The sequence below is a fragment of the Lampris incognitus genome, chromosome 8 (assembly GCF_029633865.1).
Source record: "Lampris incognitus isolate fLamInc1 chromosome 8, fLamInc1.hap2, whole genome shotgun sequence".
NCBI lineage: Eukaryota > Metazoa > Chordata > Actinopteri > Lampriformes > Lampridae > Lampris > Lampris incognitus.
The window spans coordinates 60,630,536-60,650,037 of record NC_079218.1 but is presented as its reverse complement, the minus strand read 5'-3'; the positions used below and the strand labels follow the sequence as shown (position 1 = coordinate 60,650,037).

The 19,502-nt window shown below is 47.2% G+C and overlaps 1 protein-coding gene across 1 annotated transcript in view; it reads left to right on the top strand.

Annotated features, from left to right (window-relative positions):
* tmprss15 (transmembrane serine protease 15) overlaps window positions 1–18,707 on the top strand; it is a 71,484-nt gene extending 52,777 nt beyond the window's left edge. Inside the window, exons 20-27 of the mRNA XM_056284372.1 lie at window positions 10,910–10,959; window positions 14,805–14,915; window positions 15,000–15,144; window positions 15,703–15,884; window positions 17,181–17,276; window positions 17,641–17,780; window positions 18,261–18,315; window positions 18,538–18,707. Of these exons, the coding sequence (XP_056140347.1) occupies window positions 10,910–10,959; window positions 14,805–14,915; window positions 15,000–15,144; window positions 15,703–15,884; window positions 17,181–17,276; window positions 17,641–17,780; window positions 18,261–18,315; window positions 18,538–18,644 (886 nt within the window). The 3' untranslated portion in view covers window positions 18,645–18,707. The remainder of the gene's footprint in view (window positions 1–10,909; window positions 10,960–14,804; window positions 14,916–14,999; window positions 15,145–15,702; window positions 15,885–17,180; window positions 17,277–17,640; window positions 17,781–18,260; window positions 18,316–18,537) is intronic.
* Window positions 18,708–19,502: the final 795 nt, after the last annotated feature.

Here is a 19,502-nt window from a genome sequence, read left to right as displayed (position 1 = left end):
AAGTTAAGTCAGTCACAGGGTCTTGATGTACTCTAGGGCTTTTCTCAGGTCCTCGAACTCATGTCGCTGTCCTCCCTGACCCTTAGGGTTGATGACCAACACTGCCGGAAAACGCAGGGAAAATGCAACTCGGCGTTCATGGAGCATCTCCTTGCATTGCTTGAATTGTCTGCGTTTATCATTCACCGCCTTTGCATAGTCAGGGAAGATCATGATGCGATGCCCTCTCCATTCAAGTTTACCCTTGTTTCAGCTTGCTTGCATGATCCGGTCACGGTCCTGAAAGCGCAGCAACCTAGCCACAATGGCCCTCGGTGATTGGTCGTCTATCCAAAGCTATTTTTAACAAACACCGCATCCCGGTATACTTCAAACCCAGCAACACACTCCGACAAAGACTGGTTCATCCCAAAGACCGTGTACCACACACCCAAAAAAGCAATCTGGTGTATGCTGTACAATGCAATGAGGATTGCACTGACCTATACATAGGAGAAACCAAACAACCACTACACAAACGGATGGCCCAACACAGAAGGCCACACTCCTCAGGACAAGACTCAGCAGTCTATCTACACCTAAAGGAGAAGACACACTCCTTCGAGGACAGCAACGTACACATTTTTGACAGAGAAGATAGATGGTTTGAAAGAGGGGTGAAGGAAGCCATCTATCTGAAACTGGAAAAACCATCCCTCAACAGAGGAGGAGGTCTGCGACACCACCTATCTCCCACTTACAATGCCGTCCTTTCATCTCTACCCAGGAGACTCAAGAAGCCTAGCCTCCAAGAACAACAGTCGGTCACTAATGGCTCCAACGACTCTCATGCCCACTGAATAATGAAGTCGAAACTAACACCCCCAACGACCGTCGCTGCTAAACAAATGCACATCAATAGCTCCGATGGCGACGGGCGCGGCTGGACATCGGAGCACAGGAGAGCCACGCATATCAATAGCTCCGATAACGACAGGCGCGGCCAAACATCGGTACACAAAAGAGCCACTCATATCTATGGCTCTGTTAGCGACGGGCGTTGGTAAACATTGGAACACAAAGAGCCATGGACATCAATAGCTCTGACAACGACTCCAAAGAGTATAAATTCTGAGTCTCATCACCAGCCAGTCAGACTAGCTTGGTCTAGTCAGAAAGGCACGAACTGAGGAAGCCTCTTGGAAGAGAGGCGAAACATCTTCACGGATATATACCAAGTCCAGTTGCACTTGATTCAACTCCTTTGGATAACCATGACCTGGATGAATGAGAACATTCACAGACTTTTATCCAAAGCGACTTACAATAAGTGCATTTAACATAGGAAATCAGGAGAACTACTAGTCATCAGAGGTCATAAGCACATCCTCTCTCTAAACAAGCATCTAAGAGCAAAACCAGTGTTAAAGTAAACGCGCAAGAAAGAGAATTAAAAAAAATTGTGAATACAATAAGTGCTAAGAGCAAGTAAAAGGGGAGTAGTTCTTGAAGAGGTGAGTTTTCAACCTGCGCCAAAAGATGGGCAGCAACGCCGCTGTCCTGACATCGGTGGGGAGTTCATTCCACCACCTGTGCGGCCAGGACAGAAAAGAGCCGTGACCGGGTCGATTGGCAGCAGGGGCCTCTGAGCGACGGGGTAACCAGGATGGGGCAACCAGGCGTCCCGAGGCAGCAGAGCGAAGTGGTTGGGCGGGGGTGTAGGGCTTGACCATGGCCTGGAGATAGGAAGGAGCTGTTCCTTTCACTGCCCCGTAGGCTAGCACCAGAGTCTTATACTGGATGCGAGCAGCTACTGGGAGCCAGTGTAGGGACATGAGAAGGGGGGTTGTGTGGGAGAACTTAGGGCGGTTGAACACCAGAAGAGCTGCAGCTTTCTGAACAAGCTCCAGAGTTCTGATGGCCGACGCCAGGGCGCCAGCAAGGAGGGAGTTGCCATAGTCCATCCAGGAGATGACCAGAACCTGGATGAGCACCTGTGTCATCTTTTCGGTGAGGAACGGGCAAATCCTCCTTATGTTATAGAGGAGAAATCTGCAGGAGCGAGCAACCGATGCAACAAATGACAGTTGGTCGTCCAGGATCACACCCAGATTCCTCACAGTCTGAGTTGGCGTCACCACGGTGTTGTCAATGGTGATGGCCAGGTCTCGGTGTGGGCAACCTTTCCCCGGGAGGAACATCAGCTCTGTCTTGTCCACATTGAGCTTCAGGTGGTGTGTCACCATCAACTCTGCGATGCCAGTCAAGCACGCAGCAATGTGTGTCTCTACTTGTGTGTCAGGGGGAGGAAAGGACAAGATCAGCTGGGTTTCATTGGCATAACAATGGTGCGAGAAGTCATGCGAGCGAATAACAGAACCCAGGGATGTCGTGTAAAGGGAGGAAAGGAGAGGACCCAGAACCGAACCTTGTGGAATGCCTGTAGTCAGTCTGCGAGGTTCTGACATGGATCCCCTCCATGTCACCTGGTAGGAGCGACCCATCAGGTAAGATGCAAACACTGAGAGTGCAGAGCCTGTGACACCCAGCCCCTCGAGGGTAGAGAGGAGGATCTGGTGGTTCACTGTGTCGAACGCAGCTGACAGGTCCAGGAGTATCAGGACAGAGGAGAGAGAGTTTGCTCCCGCAGCGTGCAGAGATTCTGTCATTACAAGGAGGGCCGTTTTTGTGGAATGACCCCCCTGAACCCAGACTGGTTGGGGTCCAGGAGGCTGTTCTGGTGGAGGTACAAAGACAGCACGTTTGAGAGTTTTGGATAGAAAGGGTAGAAGGGAAACCGGTCCGTAGTTTATGACATCAGAGGGGTTAAGTGATGGTTTCTTGAGAAGGGGGTGACTCTAGCAGTGTTGAAGGCAGATGGAAAGCATGCTGCCTGGAGGGAGGTGTTGATGAGGCTGTTTAGAAAGGGAAGGAGTTCAGGTGCTATAGACTGAAGAAGAGGGGAGGGGACCGGGTCAAGAGAGCATGTGGTGTGGCGACTGGATGCGATGAAGGTTGAGGACCTCATCGTGGGAGAGGGGAGCGAGGTGGGATAGGGTGGGACATGGAGAGGTGAGAGAGGGTGTAGAGGGTGTGCTAGTGCAAGAAGCACTAACTGGGTGGTGAGAAAAGGAGGATCTGATGTCGTTTACCTTCTTGTCAAAGAAGTTAGCGAAGTCATCAGGGAGAAGGGAGGAAGGAGGAGGAGGTGGGGGTTGAAGAAGCGTAAAGAAGGTTTCAAAGAGTTTCTTAGGATTAGAGGCAGAGGATTGGACTTTAGAGCATTAGAAGGCTGCCTTAGCCGCAGAAATGGAGGAGGAGAAAGTGGAAAGAAGAGACTGGAAATTGAGAAGGTCCTCTGGGAGTTGGCCTTTTCTCCATTTGTGCTCTGCCACTCTTATTCTCCGTCTGTCAGTGTGTACTGAGTCGGACAGCCAAGAGGCAGGTGGAGTTGGGTGTGCAGGCCTGGAGGTGAGGGGACAGAGATTGTCCAGAGAGGAGGAGAAGCTAGGGAGAAGAAGATCAATAGCAGTGTCAGCGGGTAGGAGAGAGAAAGATTCAGGGAGGTGTAGGGAGGATAGAGGTAACAGAGGAAGAGAGATCAGTGGCGGAGAGAGAGCGGAGGTGTCTACGGGTTGAAACCATGTGGGTAAGGGGAGGGGCTGAGGGGGGAGAAGAGGGATAGAGAGTAGGACATGAATCCATATTTAAGCATCGTGTGGAAGTGATCAGTAGTAGGCAGAACTTTATAGCTACCATTAGGTGAGATTTTATTTGGAATTAGACACCTTGTATATTATTAGTTGACAATTTTGATGACCAACGCTTTGGACAATATGTGGTCACACTTTTGACAACATTAGATGTTTGGTTACTAGGTACTTCGTTGCACATTTCACCACCACCAGTGGTAGGAATAAGTACTAGATTATTGTGATTCACACATTTAGGAGAGGAGAGCTTGGGAGCAATACAGCAGGGTAGGGAGATGATCTCAATGTTACAGACCAAGCTATCAGTCTGATAATCTACACCAGTGGTTCTCAACCTTTTTGGGGTCCTGGACCCCCTGCGTATTTTTGATCTACCCTGAGGACCCCTCCACCTGATCTTGGGGGAGGGGGGTTGCAATTTGATAGAAATAGTAGAAAATGCATTTTAAATTGCATTATAGCATTTATTCACTCTTTGGGGCAAAAATAAGAGCTTTCAGTTGTAACTTAGATATAGTTAACAAAACAGAATTCTTATGCAGTAACTTTCAGATATATGTAACAAAACAGAATATGTATTCAGTAACTTTCAGATATATGTAACAAAACAGAATTTTTATGCAGTAACTTTTAACAATGCAAACGGGAGCGAGATCTCTTATTAAAATACAATAAATTACACTTGTGAAACAGATGTAATTAGAGAAAAAAGTCCTGCTACCCTTTATAGTTTAGGTAGATAAAGGTCTGTCACATTTGAGTAAAATAATCCTATTTCTATAAATGTCATAGGATCTTTTTTTTAAAGATATTTTATTTTCACGGACCCCTTGCAATTACACCACGGACCACTAGGGGTCCGCGGACCACCAGTTGAGAAACACTGATCTACACTATGAGAAATTCCCTGACTAATCATATTAATTAAACTACTTAACCCCACATGTGCACTAGATTTAAACCTAGCAGGCTCTCTAATCACCTGCAACCTGCTGAATGATAAGTCCCTAGTGTCAAACTAAACGTAAACAGCTATCTAAGTATATTGCTAGACAAAAGAGCGGCGCCATCCCCATTAGCATGAATGCTGTCCACTTTCAGCAGGTAAGGGCGGCCCCAGAAAGAAGGCCAGTTATCAACAAAGCCGAATCCCTGCTCATTACAGTAACGAGCCAGCCAGCGGCTCATTGAGGTGAGCCTACTTTACCTCTCATCATTACCCCTCACAGGTAAGGGACCAGAGACAATTAATCGATACCAACACATCTTTCTGGCCAACTCAAGCGTTCTGACTAGGCTGGCTTGTGTGAGCTCTGATTGCTTCATCCTAGCATTATTAGTGCCGATATGAATCATGAATAACAATGTTGCTGAAAGTAGTGGTGCTGTGTGCCTGGGTTCCCTGACTCTCCCTCCATGATGCCAGCACCCTAAGATTATCCTCTATCTCGGACACTCTGGCCCTGGGTAAACAGTGAACCAAGGCTGGGGAAGCTACTCTAACATTGCGAGTAATGCAGTCTACTGTCACAAGCGTGCGTTGCTTTGCTCTGTTGACAGGAGTAGGAGAAGCGCTCCTGCCAGTAGGACTACCAACAGGGCCAGTGAGGGGCGAAAACCTGTTTGCAATTGGGCGAGGTGATTGCAGACCAGGCCACACGACCGGTGGCTTGCTCTTGCGAGCCTTCCCACGCCAGTAAACAAGAGACAAACTCAGCCGTTTCTGCTGACGAGGCTAAGCTAGTGCTAACAATAGCAGGTCTGCTGTCAGGTCTGGGGCTAAGGCTATCTGGAGTGCCCGTCACATCTAACGTAATCCTAGCCGAAAGCAGCTGCTCTAACTCACGGACACGTCTCTCTAGTAGAGACAACCTGTCTGTAACTACAGAGCAGTCACCACAAACCATTGTTTTAATGAGGCTGCTTTGACTGCAAATGCAGCTAACTGCTAAGCTAGGCTAAGCTCAGAGCTAGTATAACAACTAGGAATGAGATGCTGCCTACAAAGCACAAGAGTCGTATGAGAAAGAAAAGTATAGAATCTGGTGAACTAAGCACAGAAAATAGCTAAATCAGAACAAATGAAGAGGTTAGGGCAGAATATAGAGAAGAGATAGTAAGAGAATAAAGAGCAGTTATCGACCTCACAAAGCCGCCTCTCATGAAGGTGGAAGCCGGAAACAGCTGGCAGTGATGAGCAGTGGATGAAGGAGTTATCGTTATTGTTATGTCATTGAATTATTGCTCCAGCCTTCATCCCCACATCAAGAATATTAGATATTCAACTATGCTGTGTCATTGGGCACGTATGGGGCTCTGTGAGGCGGCATTATGCACAACGCAATGGCAAGGCTTGAAGAGTTTTTTATATCGTGGGGAAGTAGGTGTATGTTTTTGTTTGGGATACTGGACGGACCCAGTGTGGCATAGACCATATCCTGCTTCGTCCTTAACCCATTAGCAATAGCCTTAGAGGGCGCAGCCTATACGAAATAGAATGACAGTTACCTACTGTAACTCTAGATTCTATGAGTATAGGCACAGTCCTCTAAGATTTGGGCCTCACTGGCTCCATAACAGCCGAATAAAAAGCTGTTATGGGAGCCGATTATACGGCCTTGATTCAAGATATAACCGAGTTGTGGGCGTGGACTAAAGTTGTTTTCAGTGCTGCACGAGGGCACGAGGGATAAACCCACTAGTGATGGCCTTAGAGGGCTGTGCCTATACTTGTAGAATTTAGAGGTACAGTGGGTAACTATCGTCTTCTCCAAGTGCACTCGTGCCTGTTACTGCAGTGCTGCTGCTGTTCCCTTCGAACGTTCTTGTGTGCATGACTGAAAGTTCACTAACATAGCAAGTTCTCACTGCCTCATCCGAAGTTACTTCCCTCTTTTTTTTCTCACCTTCTTGTCCAGTATTCCAAAAATTACTTGGTCTCATATCATCGATTGCAGAGTTGTTCAAAGTTATATGTTTGTGCTTTTATTTTCAAGTCAGTCAAAAAGGCATCACAGGACTGTCCTTGCTTTTGCACACGGGAGTGAAAGACAAATCACTTGTATTTTTAATTCTTCTTAAGTATTCCTTGACCTGTTTCAACACCTGATCCAGATCATTCAGGATAAGAAACGTAGATGTATTGAACACTTCAGTAGCAAGCCCGCCAGCCACTGTTTGGAACAAAGCTACTTAACATGTTGCGGAGCTAGTTGAGGTGCTGTCGGGACAATTATTTAATTCCACTCTGACATTAAATGAGGAGCGAGACAAAAATCTCCTACAGTATTGTCACACGATTTTAATACATGGTCAATGAACAGACGCACTCAAGCCCACATGCTTGAATGCGCCCCGATTAATAATAATAATAATAATAATAATAATAATATGTAGCGCTCTCAACACCTATTGTGTGTGAAAGAATTGCTTCTGGGTACTTTTACGAAACATTTTGTCTTGGATTCCTGAACTATGAAATCAACTATAAATCAGTCGGAGTAGTGAGTACTATTATTTACAAACTAGTTATAACTATTAAAGGTATTACTAAATTCACTGACTGCTCCTTTAATAGTGTAGCGCATTCGGGGGTCAGTCCGGGAGCCCGTCACCACAGACTGGACGCGAACCCGTGGCTCCCACACCGCAAGCGACAACGTTAACCAGTCGACTAAAGAGTCCGACCCGTTAGTCAAGGACCAACGTGTCTACTTATCCGTGCACCTTAAACTACCCCCTCCTTCGGGAAGCGCGTCCCCGCGCTTCAGCATGTGAGCTCCCTCACGCCTCTTGGCGCACGCGCTTCCGATGACTTCACGGTCTCACCATCCCACTTCTGACACCAATGTGACGTGGTTAAATAATGGACTTCTCAGCAAACCTTTCAGAGTTAACAAGCAAGCTTTTAATGACCGCAAGCCAAGCTAGTCATAACAGTCACAAATTCGTATTGGTCTCAGCTTGATCCTTTTCTTGGCCACAGAAGCGACCTCATCTATTTGCCTACTCTTTACCCTCATGGTGGGAAATAGCATGTTGTCTAATCAACTTCTCTCGTAACGTCCCCATCACCTCCCACCACATCCCCGCTATCTGTAACAGATATGCCCGTTTTTAACATGTTCAGTATCCCACAACATAACCAAAACATCGACACCTCAGTTGCATGGTGGGTAATATGCAAATGAACCCGGAACAGAAACACTCAGTAGAATTCGCCACAATATTAACCAGGCAAACAAGAATTCTTAATAAAAGGCAAATCATTATTTTCAAAAGTGAAATAAAATCAAATACAGCCTTTCCGTGGTTATCTGAAAAGTAAAAGAAAGTAGATATCTGAAAGAAAGTAGATATCTGTTTACCCTTTGAGCACACACAGGACAAACTTCACATTCACTCACATCAATACCCAGAGCTAGCAACTTGCTATGGCGCGCTTAGCTTCCTAGCAAGCTAACAATGCTGCGGCCGGGCCCGCAGTCTTACTTACACTAGCCGGCCAACAGCGCCCCGAACCCCGCGTAGCAGGCCTGGCTCGGCGCTCGTGTCCGTGGCGGCCCAGTGAGACAGAAATCGGCCTCTTCACTCCGCAGAGCAAACACAAAGAAACCAGCGTCTACCTTATTCTGGTCGGACGTGGTCTTCTCCCGCTCAGTGGATCCTTCTCCCTCCTTCCGGCCGAACCTGGTCAAGAAGCTGTCTCGGTGCGCCTCGGACCGCCTGGCCAACACAGGAACACCTCACACAGCGAGCACGGACGGAGTCCATCTCGGAGAACTGGCCGCCGCCGTCTCTCTCTCGAGTCCTCCAGCCTTCGCTAGGCCACCGGCAGCGCTATAGCCTCTCTTCTTCTTCTTCTTCTTCTTCTTCTTCTTCTTCTTCTTCTTCTTCTTCTTCTTCTTCGCGAACTCTCTTCTCTTCCCATAATTCTTAAACATAACCCAATCAGAATTAAGTACATCTCTACCAACCAATTAGAATTTACTGACATCACATGTATCTAGGCAGACATCGTTTCAACAGGTTTCCGCTCAATATAAGCAACAGATTTCCATACAAATTAAAGGAATAAAAAGAAACTTAAACAGGAACTTTAAAAATATGGCTATTCTCTTTAACCATACATACCTGGGATTTTAAGTATATTCATTCGGCATGAAAGATGAACCTTTCTAACCTTTTTACTTGTAGTCCTTATTATGATATGAATCGTAATATATAATCTCACTGGATATGTTTACCTTTTATCTATAGTTATTCTAATTATTAACTTCTATTTATTCATTAAATTATAGCCTTTTTCCATAGGGCTACAAATAATAATAATAATAATAATAATAATAATAACCTACTCGAAATAGCCCACATATTACAACGACGAGTACTGTCAATCAAGTGACATCTGCCCTATAGTGTCTCAGGTCCATAGTTTGGATCCGGCTCTACAGGATGTAAAACAGGAAACGTGAAAGAAATAATAATAATAATAATAATAATAATGATAATACATTTTATTTGTGGGCACCCATCAGAGCACTCAAGGACACCTTCCCAGGGCGCTGCACGGCGGCTGCCCACTGCTCCTAGCTACACAGCTAGGATGGGTTAAACACAGAGAGTGGATTTCATTGTATATATGTACAAATGACAAATAAAGTACTATATTCTGTATTCTGTATTCTGTACAGAACACAGTAAAAAAACAGCAGCACTGTATCAGACAGCATAAAATAAAAACAAAGCGGGGTAGACAGTAAAAAGTTTAACACAACAGATAAGTATAAAATCACCATCTACACAACACTCAGTGGAGTGTGGATCAGACTGAATAAGCCAGTTTGAAAAGGTACGTTTTGTGGTGGATTTGAAGGTTGAAAGAGAGTCAGTGTTGTGAATTTCTTGTGGGAGAGAGTTCCCTAGGTGGGGGGCAGAATGACTGAAGGCTCTAGACCCCATGGTAGTCAAGGTGGGGGGCAGAACGACTGAAGGCTCTAGACCCCATGGTAGTCAAGGTGGGGGGCAGAACGACTGAAGGCTCTAGACCCCATGGTAGTCAACGTGGGGGCAGAATGACTGAAGGCTCTAGACCCCATGGTAGTCAAGGTGGGGGCAGAATGACTGAAGGCTCTAGTCCCCATGGTAGTCAAGGTGGGGGGCAGAATGACTGAACGCTCTAGACCCCATGGTAGTCAAGGTGGGGGCGGAATGACTGAAGGCTCTAGTCCCCATGGTAGTCAAGGTGGGGGGCAGAATGACTGATGGCTCTAGACCCCATGGTAGTCAAGCGGGCTGATGGGGGAGCAGAAGAGGATGTGAGAGTGCGGGAGGGTGTGTGGATATGAAGGAGTCCAGAAAGATATGAAGGAGCTAGGTTATTAAGGGCCTTAAAGGTGAGGAGCAGGATCTTGAAGTCAATACGGTATTTAACAGGGAGCCAATGGAGTTGCTGAAGAACAGGAGTGATGTGATCTATGGAAGGAGTTCTGGTGATGATACAGGCAGCTGATTTCTGGACCAATTGAAGCTTATGAAGACACTTGAGGGGAAGAGCAAAGAGGACAGAATTACAGTAGTCAATACGGGATGTAACCAGGGTGTGAACGAGTATGGTGGTGCTGTTAGGTGTAAGTAACGGGCAAAGACGATTAATATTGCGTAGGTGGAAGTATGCGAACCTTTATTTGTGCACCTGGAGAAGACTACCATTGTTCTGGTCCTCATGGACTTTAAGCATCTATCTAAGCATTAAACATGGTGTAGGTCATACATGGTGAAAGACTAAAAGTAAGCAAATATCAAATATGAATTGCCCTCACAGGTGCCAACCAGAGTGAGTGAGAGAAGAAAGTGTTGCTCGAAGGCATGCGAATTTTCATCCACATGTCCTTCAAGTCCTTCAGGGGATTTCTTCCTTCCATCATTGTAGTGTGTCCTTCTCATGTGTTCAGTAAATCCTGGTACCATGTAATGGTATCTGGTGTAGTAAACAACATAGTCTCACAAGTGGATGTCAGATAAGTGCATCTTTACTGCAGTAAGTTTAAGTAACAACAACGTCAACACAGCCTCCAACCCAGCTGTCAATCAACCTTTCTTCACAACAGACCCAGCTGTCAATCAACCTGTCATCACAACAGCTACTGTTCTCAGCACAAACATGAAAGTGAATTTACCAGGTTGAACTTGTCTACCTGTCTTTCTCTCTGTTTTAGTGAAACATGTGGCAGTGGAAACGTCATATCGCTGAATTGTGACAACCAACGTGAGTGACTGAACTGCAGACACACAACTTATCTTCTGTTTTAAGAACCACATTAAAACATCATCACAGAAGGTTGAATCAGTTCATCAGGACACAACGTTTACTGACAGAAACGTTTCATCATCATCTAAGTGACCTCTTCAGTCTCACCTGACTGCAGGTGTCCCACCCTTATAAACAATACAGTGACTGCAGGTGTCCCCACCCTTATAAACAATACAGTGACTGCAGGTGTCCCCACCCTTATAAACAATACAGTGGCTGCAGGTACAACCACCCTTATAAACAATACAGTGACTGCAGGTGTCCCCACCCTTATAAACAATACAGTGACTGCAGGTACCCCACCCTTATAAACAATACAGTGACTGCATGTGTCCCAACCCTTATAAACAATACAGTGACTGCAGGTGTCCCAACCCTTATAAACAATACAGTGACTGCAGGTGTCCCCACCCTTATAAACAAGAGAGTGGCATAACGACCCAAACCAACGACCAGGTTCATATGCAGATACTAGAGTTACAATGGCCATGTGTACTATACACATGTGTACTATTCACAGAAGACTGGGGATTACATGACATTACATGACATTACAGTCATTTAGCCTACGCTTTTATACACTTACAGTAAGTGCATTTAACATAGGAAAGCAGGAGAACTACTAGTCATCAAAGGTCATAAGTGCATCTAAACAAGCATCTAAGAGCAAAACAGTGCTAGAGTAAAAGCGCAAGAGAGAGATTTTTTTTTTAATGAGTGAATACAATAAGTGCTAAGAGCAAGTAACAGGGTAGTAGTTCTTAAAGAGGTGAGTTTTCAACCTGCGCCGAAACATGGGCAGCGACTCTGCTGTCCTGACATCAGTGGGGAGTTCATTCCACCACTGTCAATCGGCAGCAGGGGCCTCTGAGCGACGGGGCAACCAGGCGTCCCAAGGCAGCAGAGCAAAGTGGTCGGGCCGGGATGTAAGGAGCTGTTCCTTTCCCTGCCCTGTAGGCTAGCACCAGAGTCTTAAACTGGATGCGAGCAGCTACTGGGAGCCAGTGTAGGGACATGAGAAGGGGAGTTGTGTGGGAGAACTTAGGGCGGTTGAACACCAGATGAGCTGCAGCTTTCTGAACAAGCTCCAGAGGTCTGATGGCACCAGCAAGCAGGGAGTTGCCGTAGTCCAGCCGAGAGATGACCAGAGCCTGGATGAGCACCTGTGACGTCTCGTCGGTGAGGAATGGGTGAATCCTCCTGATGTTATAGAGGAGAAATCTGCAGGAGCGAGCAACCAATGCAACGTTTTCAGCAAACTACAGTTGGTCGTCCAGGATCAAACCCAGATTCCTCACAGTCCGAGTTGGCGTCACCATGGTGTTGTCAATGGTGATGGCCAGGTCTCGGTGTGGGCAACCTTTCCCCGGGAGGAACATCAGCTCTGTCTTGTCCAGATTGAGCTTCAGGTGGTGTGTCGTCATCCACTGCGACATGTCAGTCAAGCACACAGCAATGCATGTCTCCACTTGTGTGTCAGAGGGAGGGAGGACAAGATCAGCTGGGTGTCATCAGCGTAACAATGGTAAGAGAAGTCATGCGAGTGAATAACAGAACCCAGGGATTTCGTGTACAGGGAGAAAAGGAGAGGACCCAGAACCGAACCCTGTGGAACGCCTGTAGTCAGTCTGCAAGGCTCCGACACAGATCCCCTCCATGTCATCTGGTAGGAGCGACCCGTCAGGTAGGATGCAAACATTGAGAGTGCAGAGCCTGTGACACCCAGCCCCTCGAAGGTAGAGAGGAGGATCTGGTGGTTCACTGTGTCAAACGCAGCTGACAGGTCCAGGAGTATCAGGACAGAGGAGAGAGAGTTTGCTCTCGCAGAGTGCAGCGATTCTGTCACTGCAAGGAGGGCCGTCTCTGTCGAGTGACCCACCCTGAACCCAGACTGGTTGGGGTCCAGGAGGTTGTTCTGGTGGAGGTATGAAGAAAGTTGGTTAAAGACAGCACGTTCGAAAGATTTGGATAGAAAGGGTAGAAGGGAAACTGGTCTGTAGTTTTTGACATCAGAGGGGTTAAGTGATGGTTTCTTGAGAAGGGGGGTGACTCTAGCAGTCTTGAAGGCAGATGGAAAGCATGCTGCCTGGAGGGAGGTGTTGATGAGGTGGGTTAGATAGGGAAGAAGTTCAGGTGCTATAGACTGAAGAAGAGGGGAGGGGACCGGGTCAGGGGGCATGTGGTAGGGCGACTGGATGTGATGAGGTTTAGAACCTCGTCGGGGGAGAAAGGAGCGAGGTGGGATAGGGTGGGACGTGGAGAGGTGAGGGAGGTCGCAGAGGGTGGGATAGTGCAAGCAGCACTAACCGGGTGGTGAGAAAAGGAGGTGGTGAGAAAAGCAATAGTTGCAATCAGATATATAATGACCGAAATCTGAAGCTGTGTGTTCAGTCCACGTACTTCACATACAGGGGGCAGTACTATAGGCAGAAGGATGGGGTGCTATGTGTTCCCCAGTCTCACCTGTACTGGCCAACTTGTACATGGAGGAAGTGGAAAAGAGGCTCTGATGTCCTATCCAGGGATACCGCCTAGCCCAGGGGTGGGCAATCTTATCCAGAAAGGGTCAGTGTGGGTGAAGGTTTTTGTTCCAACCAAGCAGTTACACACCTGTGTCTCCTAATCAAGTTTCCTCAGCAAAGACTGTATTGAGTGATTAGTGGGATCAGGTGTGTAACTGCTTGTTTGGAACAAAAATTTGCACCCACACCGGCCCTTACTCGGTAACATTGCCGACCCCTGACCTAGCCATTGGTTCAGTTTTGTGGACGACACCTGGGTTAAGGTTTGACTCTCATCATCCACTGGAGCACAAACTAGCATTCATCAGGATGCTGTATCACCAAGCTCACAACATCCCCACCGACACAGCGGGGAAGGGGGGAAGGGGAGAAATCCCACATTAAACAGGCCCTGGTTAAGTGTGGTTATCCTAACTGGGCATTTGTCAAAGCCAGAAAGACCCCAAACAGTGCACTAGCTGATCAGAGTGGAGAAGGACAACAGCTGTCTAAGTGTAAACCAGTGATGATTCTGTATGTGGCGGGAGTGTTGATAAAGTTGAGATGTGTATTTTCCAAACACAGTTTCTCAGTTGCTTTCAAACCCCAAAACACGCTGCACCAGAAATTGCTCCGCCCCAAGGATCGGGTCCCCCGGCACAAACAGAGCAATATAGTGTAGCTGTTAAGTGCCAGGATAATTGCAGTGACTTGTACACTGGGGAAACTAAACTGACGCTGGCCAAGAGGATGGCACAACACAGGAGAGCCAACACGTCAGGCCAGGACTCCACAGTCTACACCATCTACAAGCCAGGACTCCACAGTCTACACCATCTACAGACCAGGACTCCTCAGTCTACACCATCTACAGACCAGGACTCCACAGTCTACACCACCTATACAGTCTACACCATCTACAGACCAGGACTCTACAGTCTACACCATCTACAGTCCAGTGGTCACTCTTTCAGGGATTGGGGTTCTTTCATTAGACATTAAAACATGGCGTTCTTTCATTGGACGTTCACTGAAACTTGTTTAAAAAAAATCAAAAATTTTCAAAAGCTCTTTGTGACAATCTAGTATCATCAGCAAAGCCAGATTTATTTTATTCATTATTATGCTGGATGGTGTTAAATATTCGACATGATACAGAGGTAATTCAAGTTAATATCCTCAACAGTGTCCACTAATTAATATGTTAATCAGAATCCAGTAGTCAGTCTGATAAATGTGGTGACGTGTTGGATTATTTGTTATTTCTCAAAATTAAAACCTGTTTTTGGTGTATTTTAGCCTGTGGTGTTCCTCTCATCTCCATGGAGACGACCCGGGGTCAACCCCCTGAACTGACTGCCACTGACCAACCAGAGCAGAGTGGGCGGGACCAAAGTAACAATGAAATAGGTATCCCATAGTGCTTTTGGTTTTAACTGACCACTCCTGGGTGTGTTCCTAGCGGTCTGACCACTCCTTACTTTCTGCTCTCAGCGCTTGGAAGAGTGGTGGGTGGAGTTGATGCTCAGAGGAGGGCGTGGCCCTGGGTGGTGTCTCTCTATTGGAGGGGGCGTCATGTGTGTGGAGCCTCGCTGATTGACAGCCAGTGGCTCGTTACAGCAGCACACTGTGTGTATGGGTAAGGAATAAATAAAATTCACTGATCTGACAGGATCAGATTTACAGTATTTACAGACCACCTCTGAACAGCTGTCCCGGATCATTCCCAGACAACATAAGAAGATTTACAGTATTTACAGACCACCTCTGAACAGCTGTCCCGGATCAATCCCAGAAAACCTAAAAAGGTGTTGCATGTTGGAAATAATTATAAATTAGTTTTTGAAGGTGTGTTTCGAGCTGAGCTGAGTCAGTTCTGAAAGTGTCATGTTTTGTTGTTTGTCTGTAGCTGTCTAATTCAGTAGAAAGGACAGATAAGACAAAGAAGATATGAAACGTGATGAGAGAAAGTGGAGATGTTGCAGAAAGACCGCAGCTACAAGCTATACATATGTGCTTTATTCTGCTGGCCTGGCAGATCACATGTCCTTTTTGAAAGAAATGCAATAAAGTGATAGAGTACACAAACCGAACTGTTCCCTCCTAGTTTGATGGTGTAATTTGTGGTAGTAACAGTAGTTTTAGTGTTGTACTGGGAATATCACTAACAATGACCTTCCTGCTTCACACCATATAGGAAGAACCTCCATGTGCAGTTCTGGACGGCAGTCCTCGGTCTTCATGCTCACAGACATCTGAATTCCTCAGACGTTCAGAGGCGACACATCGATCGCGTCATCATCCACAGACATTACAACCGACGAACCAAACAGGCCGATATCGCTATGATGCACCTTCATGCACCGGTCACGTTTACTGGTGAGGAGCCAGCACCCTTCCCTTCCCAGTCAAACAACCAGCATGAACCCCTGAGACACGCCACTGTACTTCTGTTTTATTTGCCAAGTGCTTATATAGACTGTCCGTGTACATCACATGTATGAACACTGAAGCAAGACAATCAAACGTCAAAGAGGTGTAGAGATTCCAGTAAAATTACTTATTGCAAGGTAAAGAAATAAGACCGGAAGTCATCCATCTTAACAGCTTTATCTCAGATTATATTCAGTCTGCAGAGGCTTTGCTTTTCTACGTTTCCAGAAATCGGTGACATGAATTTGTAAGTTTTACAATACAAGAAGTAAACTCTGTAAATCCCAAAACCACAAATCTCTCCATCATATTTGACGCTCTGTTCTGACCGAGTTTCCATGAACAATGAAAGAGTATGAATCACGTGATGAGAGTTGAACAGTATGCTGATGACAGCTTCCTGGTGACGCGCGAGCAGAGACACGTGTGGTTGGTTCTGACTTCCCTTCAGCACGACATGGAGGCACATGTCATCGCTCCCAGTGCTGACTTACCTACTTCTATTCGTCCCCGTGGGGAAATTCATTTCTGTATGTCACCCATCCCAGCATGCACTGCAAGCAGTGGGCAGCTGCAGCGCCCGGGGGCCAACTCCACTTCTTCTTTCCATTGCCTTGCTCAGGGGCACAGGCATGCATGTCTTTTGATGGTGGGAGGAAACCGGAGCACCCGGAGGAAACCCACGCAGACACGGGAAGAACTCCACACAGAAAGGACCTGGGGTGGCATGGGGTTCGAACCCGGGACCTTCTTGCTGTGAGGAACAGTGCTAACCACTGGGCCACCATGCTACAATAAATGAGTCAAGTTTAACAAATCGATTACCGCTCAGCGATGGTGGAAAAGCACTGGTGTGACCCACTTGATGCTACTTCCAATATCACATTACAACACGTACTCTGGTCAGTGTCAGTCTCCCTCTAGGAGACGAGTTTCCAAACTGTCCACCATTACGAAGCAAGATACAGGACACAATAAGGAAGACCAACCACCTCCTCTACTGGAAGGAGGCCGTGATAAGAGCTGACAGTATTGGATGTTAGGAAGACCAGTGTTAAGATGCTACCCCTGTTACACGTCTAGCAGATGAGATTTGTAAGTGATGTTTTGTCTCTCAGCGACGTCTTCAACCATCAGACTAACTGGTAGTTTGTCCGGGTGGTGAGTCTCTCAGAATATTAGATCGATAATTATTATTTTTATTTTTTCTGTGTGTGTGTCTGTCTGTGTGTTTGTTTTCAGATTCTGTCCAGCCTGTGTGTCTGCCTCAACAGGAGCAGGAGTTTGAAGCTGGGAGGAAGTGCGTCATCGCTGGATGGGGTCGAACTGCTGAGCAAGGTTAAATATCCTGAACAAGCTAGCTGTAAGAACTGCAAGCTAGCTGCTATAAACACGAGAAGAACTGTTCAGAGTCCAGGCTATCTTTATTTAAGCTTCCACTTTTCTTTTCTGAAACACCTGTTCTGAGGACCGGACCAAATAAATGAAGGGGTTTTGGTTTGGGACTGCCCTATGATGGCCTGGCGGCCTGTCCAGGGTGTCTCCCCGCCTGCCGCCCAATGACTGCTGGGATAGGCTCCAACATCCCCGCCACCCTGAGAGCAGGAGAAGTGGTTTAGATAACGGATGGATGGATGGTTTGGGACTGGACTGCTGGGTATTTTTTTCACTGAACCTCACAGAAAATCTTCTGTTCCTCCAGGTTCCCCTTCAGATGTTCTGCAGGAGGCCCAAGTTCCCCTGTTGAGCCAAGTTCAATGTCAGAACCAGCTTCCTGAATACAACATCACCGCCAGCATGGTGTGTGCTGGACTCCCCGAGGGTGGGGTGGACTCCTGTCAGGTAGCTGCACCTTACACTGCTTCATCTTGTATGGTTTAGATTCATTTAGTTAGTCTAGTCTAGTGTAGTCTAGTCTAGTTCAGTCTAGTCTAGTGTAGTCTAGTCTAGTCTAGTCTAGTCTAGTGTAGTCTAGTCTAGTCTAGTCTAGTCTAGTGTAGTCTAGTCTAGTCTAGTCTAGTCTAGTTCAGTCTAGTCTAGTGTAGTCTAGTGTAGTCTAGTGTAGTCTAGTCTAGTCTAGTGTAGTCTAGTCTAGTCTAGTCTAGTCTAGTCTAGTCTAGTGTAGTCTAGTGTAGTCTAGTCTAGTGTAGTCTAGTGTAGTCTAGTCTAGTGTAGTCTAGTCTAGTCTAGTGTAGTCTAGTCTAGTCTAGTCTAGTCTAGTGTAGTCTAGTTCAGTCTAGTCTAGTCTAGTCTAGTGTAGTCTAGTCTAGTGTAATTGAATGTAGTCTTAGTAAAGTGAACATGAATGTGATTTGTTTCCAGGGTGACTCTGGAGGTCCACTCATGTGTAAGGAGAAAGAACACTGGCTTTTAGTAGGTGGGTTTCACACACACACACACACACACACACACACACACACACACACACACACACACAAACACACTCGCACACACACAAACACACTCGCACACGCACACGTGCACGTGTGCGTGACGTGATAGGTGACTATTCCCGTGCTGCTGTTGTGTTGTCGTGTCTTCTGGCAGACAAATCCCGAGCATGTGAACATGTAAAGCTCTCCTGGTTGTGTGTCGGCAGGTGTCACGTCTTTTGGGCTGGGCTGTGGACGGCCTCTGAAACCAGGAGTTTACACCCGCACCTCCCACTTCACCAGCTGGATTGCCAACACCAAACGCTCCTCCTAAAGCGCCTCCTGCCGGCATGAAGAGATGACCTGACCGCTGCACCTCCCACTCCTCCTTTACATGTTAAAGCGCCTCCTGCAGACATGAAGAGATGGCCTGACCGCTGCACCTCCCACTCCTCCTTTACACGTCAAAGCGCCTCCTGCCGACATGAAGAGATGACGTGACCGCTGCACCTCCCACTCCTCCTTTACACGTTAAAGCGCCTCCTGCCGACATGAAGAGATGACCTGACCGCTGCACCTCCCACTCCTCCTTTACACGTTAAAGCGCCTCCTGCCGACATGAAGAGATGATCTGACCGCTGCACCTCCCACTCCTCCTTTACATGTTAAAGCGCCTCCTGCCGACATGAAGAGATGACCTGACCGCTGCACCTCCCACTCCTTCTTTACAGGTTAAAGCGCCTCCTGCAGGCATGAAGAGATGACCTGACCGCTGCACCTCCCACTCCTCCTTTACACGTTAAAGCGCCTCCTGCAGACATAAAGAGATGACCTGACCGCTGCACCTCCCACTCCTCCTTTACACGTTAAAGCGCCTCCTGCCGACATGAAGAGATGACCTGACCGCTGCATCTCCCACTCCTCCTTTACACGTTAAAGCGCCTCCTGCCGACATGAAGAGATGACCTGACCGCTGCATCTCCCACTCCTCCTTTACACGTTAAAGCGCCTCCTGCAGACATGAAGAGATGACCTGACCGCTGCACCTCCCACTCCTCCTTTACACGTTAAAGCGCCTCCTGCCGACATGAAGAGATGACCTGACCGCTGCACCTCCCACTCCTCCTTTACACGTTAAAGCGCCTCCTGCCGACATGAAGAGATGACGTGACCGCTGCACCTCCCACTCCTC